The 23,257-nt window shown below is 45.0% G+C and overlaps 1 protein-coding gene across 4 annotated transcripts in view; it reads right to left on the reverse strand.

Moving 5' to 3' along the window:
* Positions 1–1,975: 1,975 nt before the first annotated feature.
* The window catches only part of plekhm1 (pleckstrin homology domain containing, family M (with RUN domain) member 1), a 90,167-nt gene continuing 68,885 nt past the window's right edge, over positions 1,976–23,257 (reverse strand). For all 4 annotated transcript variants that reach the window (XM_039739232.1, XM_039739235.1, XM_039739233.1 and 1 more), the window contains 3 exons: positions 13,898–13,961; positions 13,587–13,744; positions 1,976–3,345 (listed from right to left, as the gene is read on the reverse strand). In XM_039739232.1, coding sequence (XP_039595166.1) covers positions 3,237–3,345; positions 13,587–13,744; positions 13,898–13,961 — 331 coding nt within the window. In that variant the 3' untranslated portion in view covers positions 1,976–3,236. The remainder of the gene's footprint in view (positions 3,346–13,586; positions 13,745–13,897; positions 13,962–23,257) is intronic.

Here is a 23,257-nt window from a genome sequence, read left to right on the forward strand (position 1 = left end):
CAACAAGTTACACTTCCCCTTGTGCCAAGAAATCATGGAATGTGATGCCTACTTTACCTACCACAACTAGAGGTGCTACAATGAACGTAACAGGTAGGCCCAACCCAACTATTGGTCATGTGACTAGGGCGGGCAGACCACACTACTTCTTTGGGGTTAATGGTGGGAGCCTTCCATCTTGCCCGGGGTGTTTTCCTCTCGAGCCAAGCAAACCACTTTAGAAATCCAGGAATGGACTCCAATGCCCATCATCCGAGCATCTCCTTTTTGGTCTTTTCCTCGTTTCTTCAGCTCTTCCAAGCCTTACTGTCTCATTTTTATCAGTCGGTACGTTCACTTGCACTTCAACTACCCGGTTGTTCACACCATTATTAAGACGTACTGCAGATTCCTCCGCGAGTAACGCGGTTTCTTGGCCATGTAAACCCTTAACCGGGTTACAGTTCGGAAATTCGTGTTTCTTTTTTGCAAACTTTTTCAGCAGCCACAGGTAGCTGAGGTAGAAGACAAACGTTCGGGAGATTGCGTTACACCTTCCCCTGGTTGTAATCCGGCTCAATATTTCAGAAATTGTTAAATTTATGTTGACGAGCTGAACATACAGACCTAAAAACAGTATAGCAAATGTCGGGAGAAGTGTTGGGGTAACATGTTAAAAGTTAACGTGCGTCACGTGGTCCGATTCCATTTTAAAGTAATGAATACCCAAAAGCAATTCTCATTTTATCACAGTAACACTGGCTGCGTTGTTATAATCCGAGCGTCCCTGGGCGTAAGGCAAGAAGCACAGCAAAGCAGAAAAGAGTGCGCTGCATTCAATCCGGCGACAGAAACTTATTCATAAAGCGTCAGTTTGGCTAAAAGGATTCATAAAAGAAGTCAATGACAGGCTTCATATGCTTGTGTTCGGAGTCTCGGTGGCCGATGATGACTCCTGCCAGATTCATTTGCAGATTTTTAAGAAACCGGAATTACTCGCCTTGTGTGTAGCGGATGTAAACGCACTGAATATGTCACCCTACAGACCCGTCCAATCACCAACACTTTCCTCGCTTTGATCCTCTCCATGTCCCTCCCATTATTTTTCCACCGCACCTCATTTCAATTTAACGAGTCCAGGGCCCACTCTGCCGTTGGATTGCCACCACAAAGCATCTCAGTCTGAAGATTTGCGCTGCAGTGAAACTGCATGACCTGACTAATGGAGTTTCTCCAGTGAGCCGACGTCTTGAGAAGACCTCCTCCTCCGAGCCGGACGGTGCAGCTTCACGACCGACCACCGTACATAAAGCAATACACGGGATGATGGCAGGCATGCGGCGGTCATTTTCAGTTTGCCCTTTGCACTGACGTGTTTGTTTTCCGGCCCACGCAGGCTCCACTTGCTATTCCGATCCTCCGTGTGACGTTCATCAGACCGCACTGCCGGCCTACGAGACGCGAAAAAGGAGAAGGACACATGACTCGACACCCGGCTGTAGAAGACAATAGAAAGTTTATTTGTATAGACCATAAATGTAAAACTCTTTAAAAAAAATGAAAGCCCCACACACACACACACACACACACACACACACACTCGAACACAACAGACACAAGGACAGCCGTGCACCGATTAGACGTCACACCGATCTTCTCACAACATGCGTACTGAACGGCCGGAGACAAACAAGTGCAGCAGAAAAGAAATCCAACGGGACAGTGCAGCCCACCTGCCGACCCCTCCACAAGCGAGTCGAGACCCCGCTGGAAATGAAGTGGACAATTACAAACGACGAGACGACGACTACAAATTTGGCTCAGTGACCACCGAAGGGCCTGGGGTGGCCCACCTGGATCCTGACACACACACACGCGCACACACGCACACACAGAGGAGAATTTCAAGTCCCGTAGGCCAGCAGCCTTTTGATGTTTTCATCGTTAAAGGTAAATCTGCGCACGTACAACTCCGGTTCTCTTTTTGGCACATCAGATAAGAGATTTACATGCTAACCATTTATATTATCAAGAAATGCATTTCACTAATAATAATAATAATAAAAAAAAATATATGTCCATATAAACAAGTCAAGGCACCGTAAAAGGCTCCCACAAAAGTCTAAATAAATATTCTTCTGACGTCTTCACGCCCGAGTGCTCCTGAGTGTGCGAGAGAAACTATTTGTATGGTACAGCGAGGCCACATGTTGTGATCTTCATGTACATAAAGATAATTAAAAAAAACAAAAACGAACGTTAAAATCAGTCCGAGTAAACGTCTTCACTTTGCCGTTTCCGGCTAGGAATGCAGAAGGTGGACTGACGAAGAGCCGCACGCCGGAATGGAAGACTTCATCCCTACCAAGGTGGCGAAAGGCAAAAGTTTTCTCTTCATTTAGCACCAAACGTGATCTTGGCATGAGAGGTCGGCCAAATGATTTAATGAATCGTGTGACAAAAAAAATTAAATAAAAAGTCGTCCAACAGTCTCTGCTCGGGAAGCAAAGAAAGGTTTCCCAAGTTTGTGTTTGGCACCTTATGGAGAAACTTCACTGTGTGAGGAAATTTCAAGAAGGTTCTTAATGCGTGAGGTGAAGAGGAAAATTAAAAAAAAAACAAAAAAAAAAACACGCGACTGCTACACAAACACAGCAAAGTGAAATGGTGGCGGACCCCGGAGCAGAATAGGCGCGCAAGACCAAAATGTGCAGAACAAGCCGCTCATCAGGATCCTGCAGCCACAGTTTACTCCCGATGGTCTACGACTGGAAAAAAATAAATAGAAATGTGGGAAGAAACAAAACAGAAACGAAATCCGGATATTGTAATTCTGCATGAAAGTCCTGCATTTTGGATTTCCTGCTTGAATGACGATTCAAATGTGACTTGACGGTGGGGTGGTGGAACAGGTTGTGGGGGGGATGACGACAGAATTTGCGGAGCTGTGGTGCGTAACGATGATCAAACAGTAAAAAACAAAAGGCTAAGAGGAGCAGAGATGGCGTCTCAGTCCGTCCTCCGCCCCAACATCACTCAGTCAGTCAGTCAGTGTCAACTCAAAGTGCTACTCAGAAATCCAACGCAGTCACGTCAGCTCTCCAGTCCAGAGCCCAGATGAACCGCACAGCACAGCTGGGCCTCTCAGTGCCAACCCCACGTGTGACATCCGTGACAGTCCCGTCTGCTGTGACACAAGGCTTGACGCTGTCCTCATCTTTTATAAAAAGGTGGTCCGGTCCCCCTCCCCCTGCCCTCTAGTCTTGTAGCTCCCGCTCCAGGTACCTCAGCCGGCGCAGGCAGCGGGGACACGGAGTGGATGGCGTTTTGCAAGTGGAGTGGAAAACGGCCTTGCAGTCCTTACACCTGAACAACAAAAAAAAAAAAAAGAAAGAAAGGAGACAGGCCCGTTAGTACCCTTCCCAAATACAGATGGCAATGTGTGTGCTTGTGACGCCGCGGGACATCTGTAGTCACCACCGAGATGGACCTGAGCGAGCGATTTGACGGGCAAGAAATTTTGTTCAACAGTAAAGCGGACACCGAGAACTAAAGTGTTCAAGACTGCGCCGGTCAGACATTCAATAAACAAGTACATCAAATTGTGCTTTCAAAACCAGGGTCTTGAGGGGTGCCCCGATAATAAATAATAAAATAATGTCCCACTTGGACAGAGGCAGTGGTGCTGTAAGAATTATGTTCCTGGACTTCTCTAGCGCCTTCAACACCATCCAACCTCTGCTCCTTAGGGCACGCAAGCTGACAGAGATGGCAGTAGACTCACACCTGGTGCCATGGATCGTGGACTATCTTACAGACGGACCTCAGTATGTGCGTCTCGGGAAATGCAGGTCAGCAGCACAGGAGCGCCGCAGAGGACTGGACTTTCTCTGATCCAGTTCAGCCAACATACATCAGACTAACAATACAACTCGGAGTCCTGCCACGTGCAAACGTTCACTGATGACACTGCTATGGTGGGCTGCATCAGGAGTGGGCAGGAGGAGGAGTACAGGAAACTAATCAAGGACTTTGTTAAATGGTGCGACTCAAACCACCTACACCTGAACACCAGCAAAACCAAGGAGCCGGTGGTGGATTTTAGGAGGCCAAGGCCCCTCATGGACCCCGTGATCATCAGAGGTGACTGTGCAGACCTATAAATACCTGGGAGTGCAGCTGGATGATAAACTGAACTGGTCTGCCAATACTGATGCTCAGTGTAAGAGAGGACAGAGCCGACTATACTTCCTTAGAAGGCTGGCATCCTTCAACATCTGCAATAAGATGCTGCAGATGTTCTATCAGACGATTGTGGCGAGTGCCCTCATCTACGTGGTTGTGTGCTGGGGAGGCAGCATAAAGAAGAAGGACAAATTGGTGAGGAAGGCAGGCTCTATTGTAGGCACAAAGCTGGACAGTTTGACATCCATGGCAGAGCGACGGGCGCTGAGCAGACTCCTGTCAATCATGGAGAATCCACTGAACAGGATCATCCCCAGACAGAGGAGCAGCTTCAGCGACAGACTGCTGTCACCATCCTGCTCCACTGACAGACTGAGGAGACCCCACACTATGCGACTCGGAGGGTAAACGTTAACATTACATAAAGTTATTGTCTGTTACACCTGCATTGTTATCACTCTTTAATTTAATATTGTTCTTTATCAGTATGCTGCTGCTTGAGTATGGGAATATCTCCTTGGGATTAATAAAGTATCTATCTATCTGTTTTAAAACCAATCAAATCCTCGCCACTGTCCACCAATTCAGGACTCCAATGCTGAATTCCCCCTTGCACAGCCACCGTATTCCCGTCTGCCACCTCAGTCGGTGCCACACAGCTCACCTGAGTGACTCCTTGAGATGAATGCCGCTACTCATCGGACCCTCCAGCAGCCTCCCCTCCACTCCCATCTGCTCATAAACTGTCAGCAGACTCGCACGCAGGCACACACCAGGAGTCAGCAGTCAGTCCTGCTCCATTTATGAACTCCACAGTGCTGACGCCGTCTGTCCTCGCCTCGCGATTAACGGACACTAGCATTGAGTGAACCCAGCGGACAAGTTTGGCTAAATCATGGAAATGCAACTCGTGAAATGCATTGAAGTCCATGTGAAAGGAGGAACTGAACTGGTGCTGAGAGGAATATTTATGGAGAGATGGTCATTCATGTGACCCTGAAGTCCACAGAGGCCACAACACGACCTGAGCTGCGAGGCGGCAGTGACAACGAGCCACCGCCTATCAAACAACAAAAGACGCGGACAGAACAAACACCACAAACTAGCATTAAGTCAATTAAATACTAATCCTTACACTCAGAGGTCCAGTCTTGGGATCAACAGGCCAAATCCAGGGATGCCAAGCGTATAGAGACCTAACTCAAAAAAGACTCAAAGCTGGAATTGCTGCCACACTGCATACATACAAGAAGGGTCTGAACACGTCTAGGAATGAGAGATTTAACTTTTTGATTTTTAATTAATCTGCAAACCTTTCTGGTCACATGTCCCGATTGGATTATCGAGTGCAGACTGATGGGCAAAAAATGGCAAACTTATCCTTCTCAAAATGAAATCAACGACACAATAAAATGGGCCGAAGGTGAGGAGGTCTGCAGACTTTCTGCTTCAAATAAGACCAACATGTTGTGGAGGAGGCCAACGTTCTCTCATCCACGTGTATCCTTGCGTTTTCCTTTCCTTTTCTGGGTGGGCAGGACTGGGTGACTTCCTACGCATTCTTCTTCTTGCTTTTTGTCTTAACTGTGAGCAAACAACGTGACTCTGAAGCAAATCATGAAATCACCACAGCTGTAGGGAAAGGACACAGCGGAGCTGGCGGGCGGTAAATGTCACTAATGTCACACATAACCACCAAATTCAAGTTACAAATAACGGGAGGAGTTGCTCGCTTCATTTAAAACAAGCAATGTCAAAACAATGGAGTCGACGTCTCAAGAACGTTTTTTCTGCCTGTTCAGCCCCCCTTTGGCCTCATCTCGGGTCTTTTATGGTTGTCAGCCATCTATGAGACGACCACATTTCACAATTAATGAATCTTCCCTCTGCCTGCAGGTGTGACATTTCAACATGATTCAGCTTTGTCAATGTGCAGGTCAAACCCATGTACCTCCTTGTCATACACGTGCGATTAGGAGGGAGCTGAACAGACCAATTAGAGGTAATTACCCATCAGGCCAGGGGGTGGCTGGTTGCTCTAAGCCTATTTCTGTTATCTCTGCAGACCAAATATGGGAAAACCTGCCTGATTTAACGTCACTCCTGGTGCCCAAAGAGACGTCACTTCCGGTTCTGGTGTCTAATATGACATCGCTTGCAGTGGCCGGCCTATAAAGACTTCGCATCCCAAAACCTGATCAGTTCAGTCTTGGAACTCAAACCAACCACATGTCTCCCTTGTTTTCAATACCCTTTTGCATACGGGTGGCTGCCCCAAACCTTTTTATTTTGTGTGTTGAAACTACCTCTTTTACACCCCAAGGGCCGTATATATCGATTTGTGCTGAAGACGGAGTTATGCCACGTGTGCCTCTGCCCTCAACTGAATGTCACTGACCTTTGCTGAAGCTACAGCTGTTAGGAGGCTCAGCGGCTTCAATTTGCACAGTTATTAACACCGCTCATTTATTTCCCCCCATCTTGTAATTCATCGCCTTGACACCTGCAGATACGTTCAGAGCGTACCTGCTGTGCTCAGTCCTTCAAACCCGAGCCTTCGATCTGAACTGTGGTCGTTGGTTGCACTAAATACGACAGTAAATCAAAAAAGCCAATTTGAAAATGATGTGGGAAACGCAACAAACAGAAGCTGACGCGACACAACACGTTCATGATGGCTTATGGGTAGTTCAGACACAAATATCGCAGCACTCTGCAGTTAGTCTAGTTGAAGCCAAGCTCAAATGAACTTATGGGATGGAGCCATTGTTGAGCAATCCACCGTAGTGAGATGTCTTTGGGGAGAGGTTGTGAAACCTGCTGAAATGCACCGAAGGATGTTGGCTTGTGCAGATCAGTAAGCTGTCTGGATGCCCATCATGCACTAACTTTATGGTACCCCAAGTCCTCGTGCACTACGGCAGGTGCAGATCCACAGCTGAAATCCAAACAGTAGCAGACAATGTAATCTGTCAGTCTCCTCTGAGGAAGGCATTCAGAACATCGATGTGGGTTTGTATGCCCCATGTTGATGGTCGACCAGATCCAGTCTCCGTCGGTGATGCTTGTTCTTCCAGCTTGAAACCTTTCTGTTGAGTCTGGCTGTTCTTACTTCTGCAGTCAGACAACATCCTTGAGTGAATTTCAGCAGGTTTCACTCCTTCGGGGCGGAGTGGTGGCTCTGAGGCTAAGGATATGCACTGGTAATCAGAAAGCTGCCGGTTCAAACCCCATAAACTCCAAAAATGGCTCTACTTCGTTGGGCCCTTACCCTGCGATTGCTCCGTCCTGGGTATGACGTTAATCTGCATCCAGCCCTGCATGTAGGCCCTCCAGCCTGCTATGAAAAACTTGGGGGATTGGTGGCAGAATTGGCACTCCGGCCACCATAAAAAAACCTCCCACTGGTTCCATTCCATCTGAATGTGGTGTGGTGCTGAGGTGTCACCCGTTGCATGGCTGCACTCGGGTCCTAATCTGGGGTCCTGACTTGGTTTGTCATGTGGTGGGTGCGACAATGTACTATATCAGTGCCAGCACCTAAACTCCCTCTCTCTCTCTCACTCCTTCTGTCCAAAGACATCTCACTATGGCATCCATGTTCATTTGACCTTGGCTTCAATTAGTCTGACAGCATGCGTTCAAAGTCCCCATCAGCCATCGTGAACGTGTCGCACTGTGTCAGCTTTTATCCGTTGCGGTGACTGTATAATTGTCAACTCGCCTTGACTTTTCGACTTAACTCTCTTATGTTCACTTGACCGATGTCTCATCAGAGTACAAAAGGGAAGAAGCAACATATTAATGTGTGAAACTGAAAACGAAAATCAAGCTATTTTTATTTACACCACAAAAGGATGTGCATTTCCTGACACCTGTGCTGCGTGTTTTTAATGTTAACGATGATAAAATGAACTCACTCTTATGAAAGTGCTCTTTTGTGGAACGCGTGCCGTGTGCCAAAGAGGCTTTTGTGCTGTGGCTTCGGCATTCTGTGGTGACTGCACCCTCAACTCCTATAAGCGTCTCTCAGGCTTGCAATTCTATACAAATCCGGTTAAGCCCGAGTGCCTCACAGGGACAGTTCTATTGTTCACATGTACAGTGTTAATCCTGCACAGCACTTGGACAGTTTTCTGCTGCCATCTAGTGGATAAAATAACATCATGAATACTTAAATGTGTTTTGCTGCTCTAAGGTAAACTCATCAATATTCATGAAGTGGGCAGCACCTTCAACTAAAACCACACAATAGTGTGCACATGAAGAAATGTAGAGCCAGTTTTAGAACAAACTGAAACTGAACATTTAGGTGAATCAAGTGCTAATATGTGAGCATATTGTGATTACAGTATATATTATAGAGCAGTGATGGCGATGTGACTTGGTCATCAGATGTTGACGTGGATAGTGACTCTTGACGCATACGGCACTGAATGAGCAAACCAGCATGATATGCCCAGTGAATTTATTTAAGTAATGCTACATCTTGGCATAAAGGTAAAAGGACTAAAATCAAGTGGAAGGACAATGAAGACATTAGTCACCTAAGCAGTGTTCACAATGCAGCAACTGTCAGTGTTTGCGTCGGGGGCAATGCGGAAGTCACTAAGAGCCTTGCAGTAACACGAGGGGCACGTCGATTGTGCAGATTTAGGTACCAACGACATTCTACCCTCTCGTGTGCAAACAACAAGAAAAATATGAAGCTTTCAAATAAAAAGGCACCTACTGTCCTGGGTGTGACGTTAATCTGCATGTAGGCCCTCCAACCTGCAGGGAAAAACCTGGGGGGGGTTGGTGGCAGAATTGGCACTCCGGCCACCATGATAAACCTCACACTGGTTCCATCCCATCTGAACTCGTGTGGTGCAGAGGTGCCACCCGTCGCATGGCTACACTCGGGTCATGAGTTGGTTTGTCATGTGGTGGGTGCGGCAATGCGCTGTACTGTTATATTTGTGACGTTGGGCTGTGCTTTGGTCACATAAAGGTCGTATGTCTTGATTGTGCATCAGTCCGGTGGAGGACACTTGACAGTCCTCTCCTGTCATATTTATGTTGACGTTTTAGTATCTATACATTTCCTCCATGTTGTTGGAAAAAAAAAAATCTACATTTTTGATTCACCTTTCCAGGGTTAAAGGTAACACCATGTAGGTTCAAGGCATCTTCCAGCCAAAAATGACATTTATTTTTAAATGTTACTTAACCCATGAGGTTTATAGGGATACCCAAGAAAAATGTATAATTGCAAGTCTTCATGAAAACCAGAGATACAAAAAACTGCTGACAGAACAGACGTCTATGAAGACCAGCACTGGAGTGCAGAAAACAATCTAAAAATGTCCATGAAAAAAAATTCATGTTGGTCGCGTCGCATAATCCACAAGTCACATGATCCAGTCGCATGCTCACAGTCAGGAAAACGGCATGCATCTGTTTCTAAAATTATATTAAAACACTTCCAGAAAGTCAGTACAGTGTGTGCAGGGGAGACGTGTTCAGACGGGAGTGAGCTCTTCAACTCTTGACCAATGAATGAGGGGGAGAGGCGGGGCTTCTAAAAACGCCACGTAAACCCTGACTCTGATGAGAGGAATCGAGTTGCTGGACCCCGAGAGTTTGATTTCTCCTCGAATAAGCAAACTGTGCGGCCATTTAAACCCTTAAACGGATTACCGGATTTTCTATTCTGCGCGTGTCTGTCGTCTTCTGTCAGCTTTGCACACACTTTGAACAGCTGCGGGTAGAAGCGTCTACAAAACAAATTTCCAGAGGCAAATATTTGAGTGATTGCTTTATTCCTTCTCATGGCTGTAATCTGTCTCAATATTTCAGAAACTGCTAAATTTACGTTAAACAGTTGAATGTAGAGCTAAACTTGGCAACAAAACCTCGAGGGTGGTAGGGTAACACGTTAAAATTAAAGTGCGTTACATAGTCTGATTATTTATTAAAGTAACAAGTAACATAACACAATACAGTGAGACCTCTGTTCACGAGCGCCTCTCTTCCCGAGTAATCCAGTATACGAGCATTTTTCCATCGTCAAATTTGTCGCCGTACACGAGTAGTTATTCGGAAGCCAAGCGCTTTCGAAGACAATCAAACATGTATGGTTCGCGCAGCGTCAGCTAGACAAAGGAATCAGTCTGAGCCCGTCCATCGCCAAATTAATACGCGTGTTATTTTATTCTGAACACGTTAGCAGTTTTTTGGGTACTGTACTGTTGAATTACGAAAGTGTACGAGCAGCAAGGGGTCAAAGAAAGCATTAAAGAACGCACCCATGAAGAAATTAATGAAAATAACCATAGAACTGGAAAAAAAGACGGTGCTTGTGTGGCTGATCTGGTACGCCAATACGGCAAAGTAACATCGACAATATGTACCATTCTTAAAGAGAAAGATGGAGCCGAGAGTGCTGAAGTGAAAGAAGGTGTTAGTGTCAACTAAACAAAGACCTGAAGCAATCCATGATGTTGAAAAGTTGTTACAAGTGCGGATAAACCAAAACGCTTAGCGGGTGATATCGTATCTGAGGCGATCATATGTGAAAAAGCAAGGGAGCTGCATGATGATCTCGTTAAGAAAACCCCCGGAACGAGAAGCGGAATCATGTGAAGTGAGCTGAGGATGGTTTGAGAAGTTTAAAAAAGAAGTGGCAAAGAGTAAGGGGTACCTGCCCCTCTATACAGTGTGTGTGTGCGTGCGTGTGTCAACGGTTCTGGGTTGTGGAACAGATTAATTGGAAATGGGAAAATCTGATTTGGAATACGAGCATTTCAGTTCACAACTTACTTTCTGGAACGGATTAACCTTGTGATCCGAGGTTCCACTGTACTTACTGATAGCAAAATACCTGCGTTGTCATTGTCGTTATCTTCCCAGTAGCACTGAGTGTACGGCGTGAAGCACACGTATCGGTAGGCCGGTCCTTCACTGGGCTCAGTCGCACGCATAGTAAAGCGGAAAAGAGTGTGCTGGGTGCAATCAAGTAACAGAAACCTATAAACAGAGAGGCAGCTTGACTAAACATTTATAAAACACAAGGAAATGATCACAGGTGTCAAGCTTATTTTCGATTTCACGGTGGCCGATGATAATGTTTAACTCTCTTTTTGTTTTTTGTTTTTTTGGCACCTTTTAATGATTTCGGAGCGTTTTTCCCAAAGGAGAACTCCAGAAGATTTACGCATTATTAAGAAAGCAGGCTTCCTCTTTAACTGGGTGTAACCAGAAAATGAAAAATACCTTTTTGATAATTGTGATTTGTGAGCCTAATGGAGCTGAAGTAAGGACAATTCTGTCAGGCAGGGATTTTGGTTGATTAAAGCAGGCCTGACCCATCACGATTAGAGCAGATAGGAGAAAAGTTGCTATGTGGGTCTTAGAAGAGGAGGAGGAGGATGAGGTTAGGAGCACATGCTGACACAGCGCATTGCTGCACCCACCACATGACAAACCAACTCAGGATCCCAGATTAGGACCGGAGTGCAGCCATGCGACAGGTGGCACCTCAGCACCACACTAGTTCAGATGGAATGGAGCAGCGGGAGGTTTTTATGGTGGCTGGAGTGCCAATTCTGCCACCCACCCCCAGGTTTTCCCTGCAGGTTGAAAGGCCTCCCCCCTGCAGGGCTGGATGCCGATTAACGTCATACCCAGGATGGAGCAATTGCAGGTTAAGGGCCTTGCTCAAGGGCCCAACAAAGTAGAGTCACTTTTGGCATTTACGGGATTCTAATCAGCAATCTTCCGATTATCAGAGCAAATCCTATTTCTTAGAAGAGCACAGACCAAAAATAAAGCTCAGATGGTAGTTACCCCATACCTGAAAAGTTTCATAAAAAGCTCAGCGAATATGCAAAATGTGTCAGTTATTTATTTATAATGGAGAGGAACCTTCTAGAAGCCATCTGCAAGAAGAAGGCCGCCTTGCACTCCGCCAAACTGGGTGCACATTCATCAGCATTCCCACTGGATGACGACTCTGCTGTTCCAACAGCTTCTCTCTGGCCTGGATGTGTATGTATAAATGACTACACTGCACTGCACTGCATACTGGGAGTGAAAGCTGCATTTTAAAGCATATTAAACATATTTCCATATCTCTGTTTGTGCCATATTTCTCTTGTCTGACTATTTCTGGCTATACGGTTGCGAGACATGGACGCCATCATGTGACCTGAGACGAAGACTCCTTTATGTGCGTCTCTTCAGAAAATCCATGGGTCCCGCTGGTTTGACTTTGTGTTGCTCACGGAGTCCCAAATGAGGCACATGACCTGTCAGTTACGGCACTACGGCCTTGTGGCGCCATTCCCATTGGGTGATCCAGCTTGTAGGATCCTCATTGTTGGAGATCTAAGTGGCTGGACCAGGCCAAGGGGTCTTATTCTATGTTAATTAGTGTTCGCTAATTCTATTTTCTAATTTATTTTGTCTTTTTTTCCTCTTTCTTTATCATGTAAAGCACTTTGGGCTACATCATTTGTATGAAAATGTGCTATAGAAATAAATGTTGTTGGTGGGGGTTTGCCAACCGGGATCCTGAGCTGTTACTTCGTGAAATTGGTGTGGCAACGCTGTGTACCAGTGCATGCTCCCTAACTTGATTTCTGCCATGGTTAATGAAGGGGTACACATATAAGGTTCAAGTATGTCCTGAATTTCAATAAAGAACACAACCCCAGGGAGCAAACGCCCCCTACTGGACACACTGGGTTACTCACCTTAAACCTGATTATGTGTGTGTATGTAAACGCTTTGAATGAAAACAGCTCTGGGCCTAAAGCCAAGGCTGCACTTTAAGAAAATCCATTTATCATTTGATTTCTCCGAGGACAGCCAAATTATTTTTCATTTATTGGTTTCTTTCTGTCCATACTGATTTTTTTTTCTTTCGTATGCAGCACCATTCCTCTTCCCCCAGACTTTATCACTGACTTTGCACTGAAGCGGCCCCCTTTCACGACTAATAACAGGCCCTTTTTCCCCACAAGGCGTATTTGGATGGTATGATGGTAAGGAGCTTTACTGCCGTTTATGCTTGTGTCGTGTGCTGTGGTCTCCAGCGAGCCTAATGACGTCGCTGTTAAGGTTAACACCAGCAATAATAAAGATCACAGCGCTGCCTCATTCTCAAACCACATCGACCAATGTGAGCAGCACACAGGGTGGGCTTCAGATGCAGTTTAAGCAATCACAGGGGTCACTGCTGCATGCACTTTCTATGATGTTGAATGGTCGAGTTCAAACTCCACTGTGGTATTTGTGGGCATAGAAGCGCCACGTAGCTGTAACAGAGCAGAAGCTGGCACAACAGCAGACCTGTCAGTGCCACACTTCTCAAAGCAGCTCACTTTGTTCCTCTAGCTGGCACTGAGATGTCACTTACTGTAAGTTTAATGGCTTACCGGGTGGTAGCTTCGAACTCAAATGGGAAGATGATGTCGCTGTGGTTGCACATCTGGCAGATGAATCCTCTTTGGAAACAGAGATCACATCCATACACGTGATTGGAAGCAGTCTGAATAAGAGACTGGAGAAAGGCTTCATACTGGCCTTCTGCCACCTGGAAATAAAAGGACACAGAGGCAGCAAACTTGGAAAGATGCGGGTCAGCATACGGCTTTCAAACCACAACTCTCAACAACATGGCAGCCCGCAGATGCAACATTTCCTCTCAGCAGCAAATGCATTTGCACTCAGCACGCTCACATCGTACCTCTTCAAGGTCGGCAATGCTGTACAGGTGAGCAGATTCCAGCAGGTAGGTCCTCTTTTCCATCCTGCACAAACAAAACATGGAAGAAAACATGACTTCAAATGATGGGCCACACCTCATGTAGAAGTTGCATCACTCAACAAAACGGGAGAGTGGCCAACAATAAACTCGGGCACCCCCTACACACTGCGCCACGCTGTCTGCTGCCGCTTTGCTTACTGTTACCGGTCGACCTCTGCTGGTGGAGAAAAGACCAACCAGTTAAAAGAAGTGTGTGGTGCAAGATCCCATTCAGCCAGCACGTCTCACATTTGGTCACACTGCACTTCTGATTTTAAATTTGACTACTAAGTACACACCTTGTTTAGTGGCACGCTGTGACAGTGCTGCCTGCCGTGCGCCACTTCTAGTTTTGTCTTTTATTAGTTATTAATATCAAATGTGCATTGTGATCACAAGATGCAGGGATTTTTGAAATGTTCAGGATAAACAACTGATTGTGGTTGGGAGAACCTTGAACTATCGGAGGCCCAGATGGAGGCACGTTGAAGACCACAAGTGTAATATTCAGAAATTCTGTGTCCTCCAACTTCAGCAAAATCATTATTTTCATTGCTACTGTCAGGTACTTGATGTTCATTTCTAGAGACAAATCACACGGCACTCTCGTGTTTATTTAATTTCACTTTAAGCTCGGCTCCTCGCCCATAAATAGGAAGTGCACCACGTACAATGTATAAAAACTACAGCTGTGCCTGCTGATTGCTACGGTCAGCTCGAGTTACCGCCATGTCATCAATCCTCGATCCTCCAAGATCTCTCCTCAGCCACGAGATCCTCCCTGCCGCCCTCTCTGACCCTGGCATCACCAGGACTGCTCTCAGATGGTGCGGGTCCTACTCCGCGGGGAGATCCCACTGGGTGATCCGGTCAGGACTGAAGTGTGTATCAGATATGCACAGGGGTGCCCCAGGGACTGGTGCTGGGCCCTCTACACCACCTGACTGGACCCTCATCCTTCAGTCCTCTGGTTGTTCATATCGGTTCTATGCTGATGATACACCTCTGTACCTGCCGTTTCCTCCTGAGGTTATCAGCAAGAGCGACCTGCAGGAGTAGGAGTTGTGGAGTCAGAGTTGGAAGCCATATATTAGGTTACTATAGTTGGTAAAAATGTACCAACTCTGACTAAACGTAAATTGTAACATAATGTGTTCATATTTCCAACAAAACTGTGCAAGTGCCCAAGAACAAAGACAGGCACCAGGGGTGATTTCTTGCCCAGATGGGAGCATAAAATGAAAGGACAGAAGGGCATGCTAGCTGGATGAGGAAACAAGTTCTTTCACACCCCCATACGACTGGTGGCAGTGGTACTCCCGTGGCATCCCAGTTTGGACACCTGCAGGGGTACATGGGAACTGGAATCCAGAAGTACACCCTTGTTGGGGTCTCTGGTTTGTCATTTAAGGGTGCTTATGTGGGAGAACCTCCCTGGTATCCATATGAACTGGAGGTGCTTCCAAAGGGAACACACTGTGGTGCTGGAAGCATTCCCAGGGCCACTTTAAAAGGAGACCACCGGCTCACCTTCATGAGTCAAGAGTCTGGAGGAAGTGGGCGACACTCAACTGGAGATGGAAGGAGAAAATCTGTGCTTACTGTGGTGTATTTTGGCTGGTGCTTGTCTGGAAAAAACACTGAAGACAAACAAAAACCTGGAATTGTGTTGGGTTTGTGTCTCCGATTTGGGGCTCAGTGGTGCCCCCTTGTGGTTACAATTGATTTACTTTTGGTAACAATATAGCTTCTTTTTTTGAATTTTGTAAGTTTAGGTTCATGTTTAGTGTTACTCAGTGTTTGCAAGTCACAGTGGCATCACTACGGCCTTTTAACGCAAACTTGAACAGATTAGAGTGCTAAAAAGCAGCCTGCTGATTCACACTGGCAGTGATGGTGTCTCGTGTAAACATACGAGTCTAATTACAAATTGAGGAGTCGGGGTCGGTGCTACCAGGAATTAAGGAGTCGGAGTCAAATATTTGGGTATCGACTCCACAACCCCAAGCTTGAAACTCTGCATGTCTTAATGTTACTTCAACCTGGATGAAGGACCACCATCTACAGCTCAACCATGCAAACACAGAGCTTCTTTTCATTCCTGCCAGCCAGGCTGATCAGCTTCACATCTCGGTACACGTTGGTTCATGGTCACTAACACCTGCCATGTCAGTACGTGACCTTGGAGTGGTGACCAATGAGAGGCCATCTTTCTTTGCTACACATTTCAAGCGTCTCACATTTGTGCAGATTCACACCATATAACATCTGCAGAATCGGACAGAGTATGCAGCACAACAGGCTTTGGTCTTGACACATCTGAATGACTACACCACACCACTAGCAGGATGACCCACATGAGCCATCAAGCCACTACTGATCATTACAATCTGGACGAGAACAGGCCATTCGGCCCAACAAAGCTTGCCAGTCCTGTCCATTTACTTCTTCTAAAGTAACATCAGGTCCCTAAAGTCCTGCTGTCCTCCACACTACTTATTCCATGTGTCTGTGGTTCTCTGTGTGAAGAAAAACTTTCTAATGTTTGCATGAAATTTCTCCTTCACAAGTTTCCAACTGTGTCCCCAACTGTGTCCCCGTGTCCTTGATGAACTCACTCATCATTTTAAACACTTCGGTCAGGTCTCCTCTTCATCTCTGTGAAGGCTCAGTAACTCATCCCCTGTAGCCCTGAATCAGCCCAGTCACTCTTCCCTGGTGCCGTTATGTCTTTATATCTCAAGTCCAGATGAGGCCTCACCAGTGTGTTATAAAGGTTGAGCAGAACCTCCTGTGACTTGTACGCCACACATCAAGGCGCTATATAACCTGACATTCTCTTAGCCTTCTTAATGGCGTCTGAACACTGTCTGGCAGTTGGTCCAAAGCACATCAATTCTTCTTGTGTTTAGCCAGCCTAGGTGGGCACATATGTCACTGTTCTCTTCAGGTTGCTACACTGGCAGCTTTGTGACAGCAGCCATTAAGTTCAAATTCTTGATGTTTGCCTACGGAGCAGTCAAGGGCTCAGCACAGGTGTATATGAAGATACTGGGTGAGGGTCTTCTGCTCCTTCTGGCCCACCCAGGCCTGCCAGTCATCAGCATCTGGTGATGGCACCTCTGCGCGGTATCAAATCTCAATCCTGCTCCTTTTCATGTGTAGCTCCTAGTTGGTGGACCGAGCTGCCCATCACCATCTGAACTGCTGACTCCCTCAATGAAGTTAAGAAGTTTGTGAAGACCCTCCTAATCAGTGAATACCCACCAAATTGTTAAAAAATGTTTTTTCCTCTGTTGACATCTGCCATTATTGTTAAACTGATTTTTCTTTTTCGCTATGCTAGCTTTATAGATTTTGTACATGTGGTGATCAACTTTTATATCCCGTCTTGCCACACTTGGTCAAAAGCAGATGTCACTCGATTATGTTGACCTCCTTTGCACAGTAAAATCGCTTTGGTTAAAAGCGTCTGCTGAGCAAATTAATGCAAATGGAATTTCTGTGTAAAGTGTGTACAATTTAGACAAAGACTTCACATATATTTAATGTAAATGATGTAATGTAATGTAAATTCTCAGAATGTCGCCACAAGCGGAAGTCTGAACACATCAGACGATCCTTTGGTTCGTGTCTCGCTTCACGAGAGGCGCCATGTCAAGCACAGAACTTGCCAGACTGCTACCACAACTTTTTGTTTTAATTTAAAAGCTATAATACCTTTAAATAGATTTTTTTTGTACAGTTAACAAAACCAGTGACATTTTGATAATGCATGAATAAAGAAACACACAAAAAGACGACAACTTGAGCACCGTTAGTTTTACCTGTCATTACAAGGACAGTCTCAGACGGCCGCCATCAGCACCCGAACAATCTGCTGTTGGACTGACCAGTGTGCTTCGGACCACTTCACATGTCCAATCGCAGCGCTGCAGAGGGGAACGTGTTACGCGTTGGTTGATCAGCACACGCAAGTAGGAGGCTCACTAAATACAGGACAACGCAGACCCAACAAACCCCTACGCTCTAACCCAACCATTCATTTGGCATCATTCTGTTGGCAGTTTACACAGAAAGCAGTAAGACCACCAGGCAGCTTCCCTGAGAACTCGGGCACAGAGTCGTTAATGGAATTTACAAGTTGAGTGCAGAGCTATAGCGCGTCTTTATTTGAAAACAGCAGTGTCAGATGGGGTGGGGTTGGAGTAGGATAGGATCGTGAACACGACTAAGAGAATGAAACTGAATAAAAAAAAACAACAAAGCTAACCTTTACAAATATCAACATTTACACCGGCCGTTACAGACTGGAATCAAATGTACGTTTTTATTCTACAACAGTAAGAATATGAGCAGCTCACTTCTCAAAACAGACTCGTTGGGGATCGAACCTGTGAAATTTTGATTACCAGTCAACAGTTGATACCGTTGTGCCACCGAAGCAGTCGTAGTAAATGCGTGTCAATGTCGCACCCTAATGCGTGTACTTTTTCTGCAGTTATATTTTTGAATAGAAGCGCACTTGTTCTGTTATATTTGTACCTTTTGTGAAAGTGTTTCTTTGATATTTGGACTTCAGGCTTCACACATATATTATAAACTTCATGTCTAGATTTTGTTAATTATTACTAAAACATGAAAAAACGTTTCTTTTTAACAATGTGTTTCCATAGATCGTTGTAGACATGGAACACACAGGAAATGCATGTGTTCCAAATAACGATGCAACATTTATAAAAGATGTCATTTTGCTTGACTTCTCACTCTAAACAACTCTAAGCAACTGACATGCAGGTAAACAGACTTGAGCCGAGAAAACTGTGTGGGGTGCGGGACGTGATAGCAGGCTGCTTGCTGCTTATCAACACATTTAAAGGACAAAAGACGCTGACGGAGAGGTGAGAAGTGATTTAAGGTGGGACGGATCTACAATTTTTTTCGTAGGCTCTGGTAATTCTAGTGTTAAAAGGCACTGAGAATTCAGGGACCACCCAGAATCTACAATGGAGACTTCATCCACAAAACTCAACAGCCGAGCAAATAATGAATACTTGTCAGGGAAGTAGGGACAAATCTGTGACGTCTCACCACTGAGATGGGAGAAACACAACAATCGATCAAGCTGGGCATCATGAGAGGGTGGTGAGGAGGAAGCCATGTTTGGGAACCAAACAAAAAGGCTGATAAAAATATGTGGGAGGCATGAAAGGGACAAAAATGGACTGAGCCCAGTGTATCACTTTATGAAACCTGTCGTGGATTTCATTTCAAAAAATGCTCTGAACTCGCCGTGCAAAAGGTTGGAGGTGTGTAATATATTTATGTCTTCAACGGATTGCGGAAAGTGAACTTCTCATTGCACTCTTAGTAGACAAAGACAATCCGAAGCGTATATAAACTCTGATGAAAAGTACATTTACATTTAATTTCTTTGGCCAACGCCTTTATCCAAATTCGACCCACAACATTTGAGATACAACTGGTTACATTTCATTCTGCAATTGGAGCCCAGGCGGGTGAAGTGACTTGCTCAGGTTCACACAGTGTCAGATTTGAACCCACAGCCTCAGGGTCTAAAATCCAAAGCCTTAACCACTGCGCCACACTGCCTACCAGCATCACAGATCCACTACTGTATTTCACAGCAGGGACGAGACACTTTTTTTGCATGTCTACTCCAATTCCACTTCTAGGGTTTGATGCTAAAGAGCTCCATTTTGTCTAATCTGATCACAGAACACCGTCCCCATTGAAAGTTCAAATAAGGTTTGGCAAACTGTAAGTGCTTGGGTTGGTTTTTATGCTTTTATGTTTTATATGGAAATCCTCCCAAACAACGTGCGGTTATGTAGGAGGCATCTGATTGTAGTTTGCAAAATATTTTCACTCCAAGACCCAACACACACCTGAAATTGTACAGTTTTGATCTTTTGTGAATCTTTGGCCACTTGAACCATTCTCCTTAATCTGCATGGGGTCCATATAGATACATATATAAAGTAATTAATTATCCAACAGGCCGTGGAAAGTAACTGGGAAACCTAAAGTAATCAACTTGTCACATGAATCATGTTTCAGGTGAGGCTGGTCTGTTCTATAATCTCTGTATTAATAAAACAACAAAAGGTCTGGTGATGGGCTGATGTAATGTCATCTGGCGTCGACAAGAGGGCGGAAATGGCTGCTGAACAAATGCAACAAGTGACGAAGAAAACGGGACGCACGGACTAGAAAATCTGGTGAACAGAGGTTCCAAAATGCACAACATGGCCGAATGCGGGGCCCGTTTTACTTACGGGTGGACTCACTTTTGTTGCCAGCGGTTAAGACATTAATGGCTGTGTGGGGGACAGCAGATTGACACGGTTATACAAGCTGTACACGGACTACTTGACATTGTATCAAAGTGTCATATCTTTAGTGTTGTCCCATGAAAAGATATAATAAAATATTTACAAAAATGTGAGGGGGTGCTCACCTTTGTGAGATAGATAGATATAAATATATAGGTATAGATACAGTCATGGCCAAAAGTTTTGAGAATGACACAAATGATGGTTTTCACAAAGTTTGCTGTTTCAGTGTTTTTAGATCTTTATTTCAGATGTTTCTGTGGTACACTGAAGTAGAATGACAAGCAGTTCAGAAGTTTCAAAGGATGGTTGGGAGAAGTTGCTCTCGGAGGATATTTTGGTGCCATTCTGTATTCATGGCTGTGTTCTTAGGCCAAATTGTGAGTGAGCCCACTGCCTTGGCTGTGAAGAAACCCCACGTGACATGAATGGTCTCAGCATGCTTTACTGTTGGCATGACAAAGGACTGATGGTAGCGCCGTTCAACTTTTCTTTTTTCTGGATGCCCCATGCAATCATAAAGGGGATTCATCAGACAAAATGACTTGACCTCAGCAGTCCAATCCCAGAATATCAGTCTGTCCCTGATGTTTTTCTTTGCTGCCCTTCTTGAAACCCACCAGGCCATCCTCCAAAAGTCTTCACCTCACTCACACATGCCTGCTGCCATTCCTAAGCAAGCTATTCTCTGGTGGTGCCCCGATCCAGAGCCATGGATAAAGAATGGAACCATAACATCCTCTGAGAGAAACTTCTTCAAACCAGCCAAGAACAGTTTGATGACCAACATGATGGAGCACCAGGCCATAAGGCAAAAGTGACAACTAAGGGGCTCGGGGAACAAATCATCAAACTTTTGGGTCCATGGCCAGGAAACTCTCCACACCTCAATCCCATTGAGAACTTGTGGTCAAGAGTTGGGTGGACAAACAAAAACCCCACCAATTCTGACAAACTCCAAGCATTGATTCTGCAAAAATGGGCTGCTGCCATCAGTCAGGATTTGGCCCAGAAGTTGATTGCCAGCCTGCCAGGGCAAATTGCAGAGTTCTTGAAAAAGAAAGAAGGACCAACACTGCAAATATGGATATATGTGAATACACTTCATGTCATTGTTAATAAAAGCCTTTGAAACTTCTCAACTGCTTGTCATTCTACTTCAACGTACCACAGAAACATCTGACAAAAAGATCTAAAAACAGCGAAGATGCAAACTTTGCGAAAAGCAACACTTGTGTCCTTCTCAAAACTTTTGGCCACCACTGTAGAGAGAGAGAGACTGATTTATGAATGGAGGCGAAGGTCTGTGATATGGTTTGTATATTTGTAGATGGAAATCCACAAAGGGAGGAAATGAATCACATATCTTAAAATAGTTTTAAATAGTATATCAAAGTAGTGCACAAGTCTACAAACACGCTGCTGCGCAGAGTCCTCAGCAGCAGAGACGTGGAACGCAGTTTATATCCTACCGTGTAATGTGTGTCCAGCAGTATACACAGGGCAAAAATCAAAATACGTAAACAGGAACATAGTAATGCAGTCAGAAGAAAGGTCGGTCCCGGGATCTCTGATTTACACACATTCAAGAGCTGGACTGAAATGCGGTTATCTAATGAAAACCCCATTAAAGGACATTTAGACATGAACCTAGCATATGTAGACTTGAAAAGAAGAACATGCAAATAATAAATAAGACTTTGTGACCAACACCCTCTGAACCCCACCTCGTCACGCCACACCACACCCTCCACCCTTCCTTATATGCTACATATTGTCTTTGGTTCCTGTAAGTCTAATCATTTTCCTCTGATGATGATTCCTAGTAGGAATAAAAAACTATTTTAAGAAATGTGATTCACTTGTTCCCTTTGTGGATTTCCAGCTACACATATGTATTACATATTTCATATATAATACATACAAATAATTTCTGTCACAAACCCAAACCCCATCTTCAAGTATAGTGGTGGCAGCATCATGGGGTGGGTTGTTAATGGGGTTCATTAGCAGAGACTGGTTGGCTTGTCAAAATGGACAGAGCAAAATATGGAGAGAGCCATCCATCCATTATCCAACCCGCTATATGCCAACTACAGGGTCACGGGGGTCTGCTGGAGTCAATCCCAGCCAACACAGGGCGCAAGGCAGGAAACAAATCCCGGGCAGGGCACCAGCCCACCGAATATGGAGAGATGTTGAAGGAAAAATTCTGGACAGTCTGCAGAGGTCCTCACACTGGGACAGCAACCCATATTTCAACATACCCTGCACAGACGCTTTATTCTCAGGCCCGGTCCCAATTGCTACACCTCCCTTTAAAAACATAGACTTTTGTTCCCATTTTAGCCTTTTGTCCATTTCTATACCAGTGTTCCCAACTGACAAACAATGTTTCTGAAAACGCTCAGCAGAGCTGAGCTGGAGACTTTCGAAGATGGTGGCGTGGTGCGGTTTCAGTGTGGACAGGTGAAAAAAAAACGAAGATTTCGGACAACAGACACAGACACTGCGCTCTGGTTGGTTCGTGTTTATTACACGGCCCTTCCCCGATTGGATTGTGCTCATTATGTCGTCTTTGTAAGAGCCAATCTTAGAAAGTTAATGTTAAATTCACATCTAATTTCAATAGAATATCAGCTTCTCTTAGTTGCTTAGATTATGGTATCGTCTTTAACCCCCTGTATGTTAACATGAAATACAATTTTCTTAAGCTAGGTTTGTAAAACCGAGTGTTAATCCAGCCTGTTAGGAAATTGTCTCACTGCTAGCATGGACTGTCAGATGAGTTTGTAAATGGGAGACTGGCATACTGTTTTCTGACCATTCTACATGTAATATGACCAAACTAGAGAGAAATGAAACAAGTAAGCCTAAAAACAGAACCTTTAAACAAGAACTTTTGTTTTCTTTGTAATGTCAATTCTTTATTGTTGTGTGAACT

This window comes from Polypterus senegalus, chromosome 17 (assembly GCF_016835505.1).
Source record: "Polypterus senegalus isolate Bchr_013 chromosome 17, ASM1683550v1, whole genome shotgun sequence".
Classification (NCBI taxonomy): domain Eukaryota; kingdom Metazoa; phylum Chordata; class Cladistia; order Polypteriformes; family Polypteridae; genus Polypterus; species Polypterus senegalus.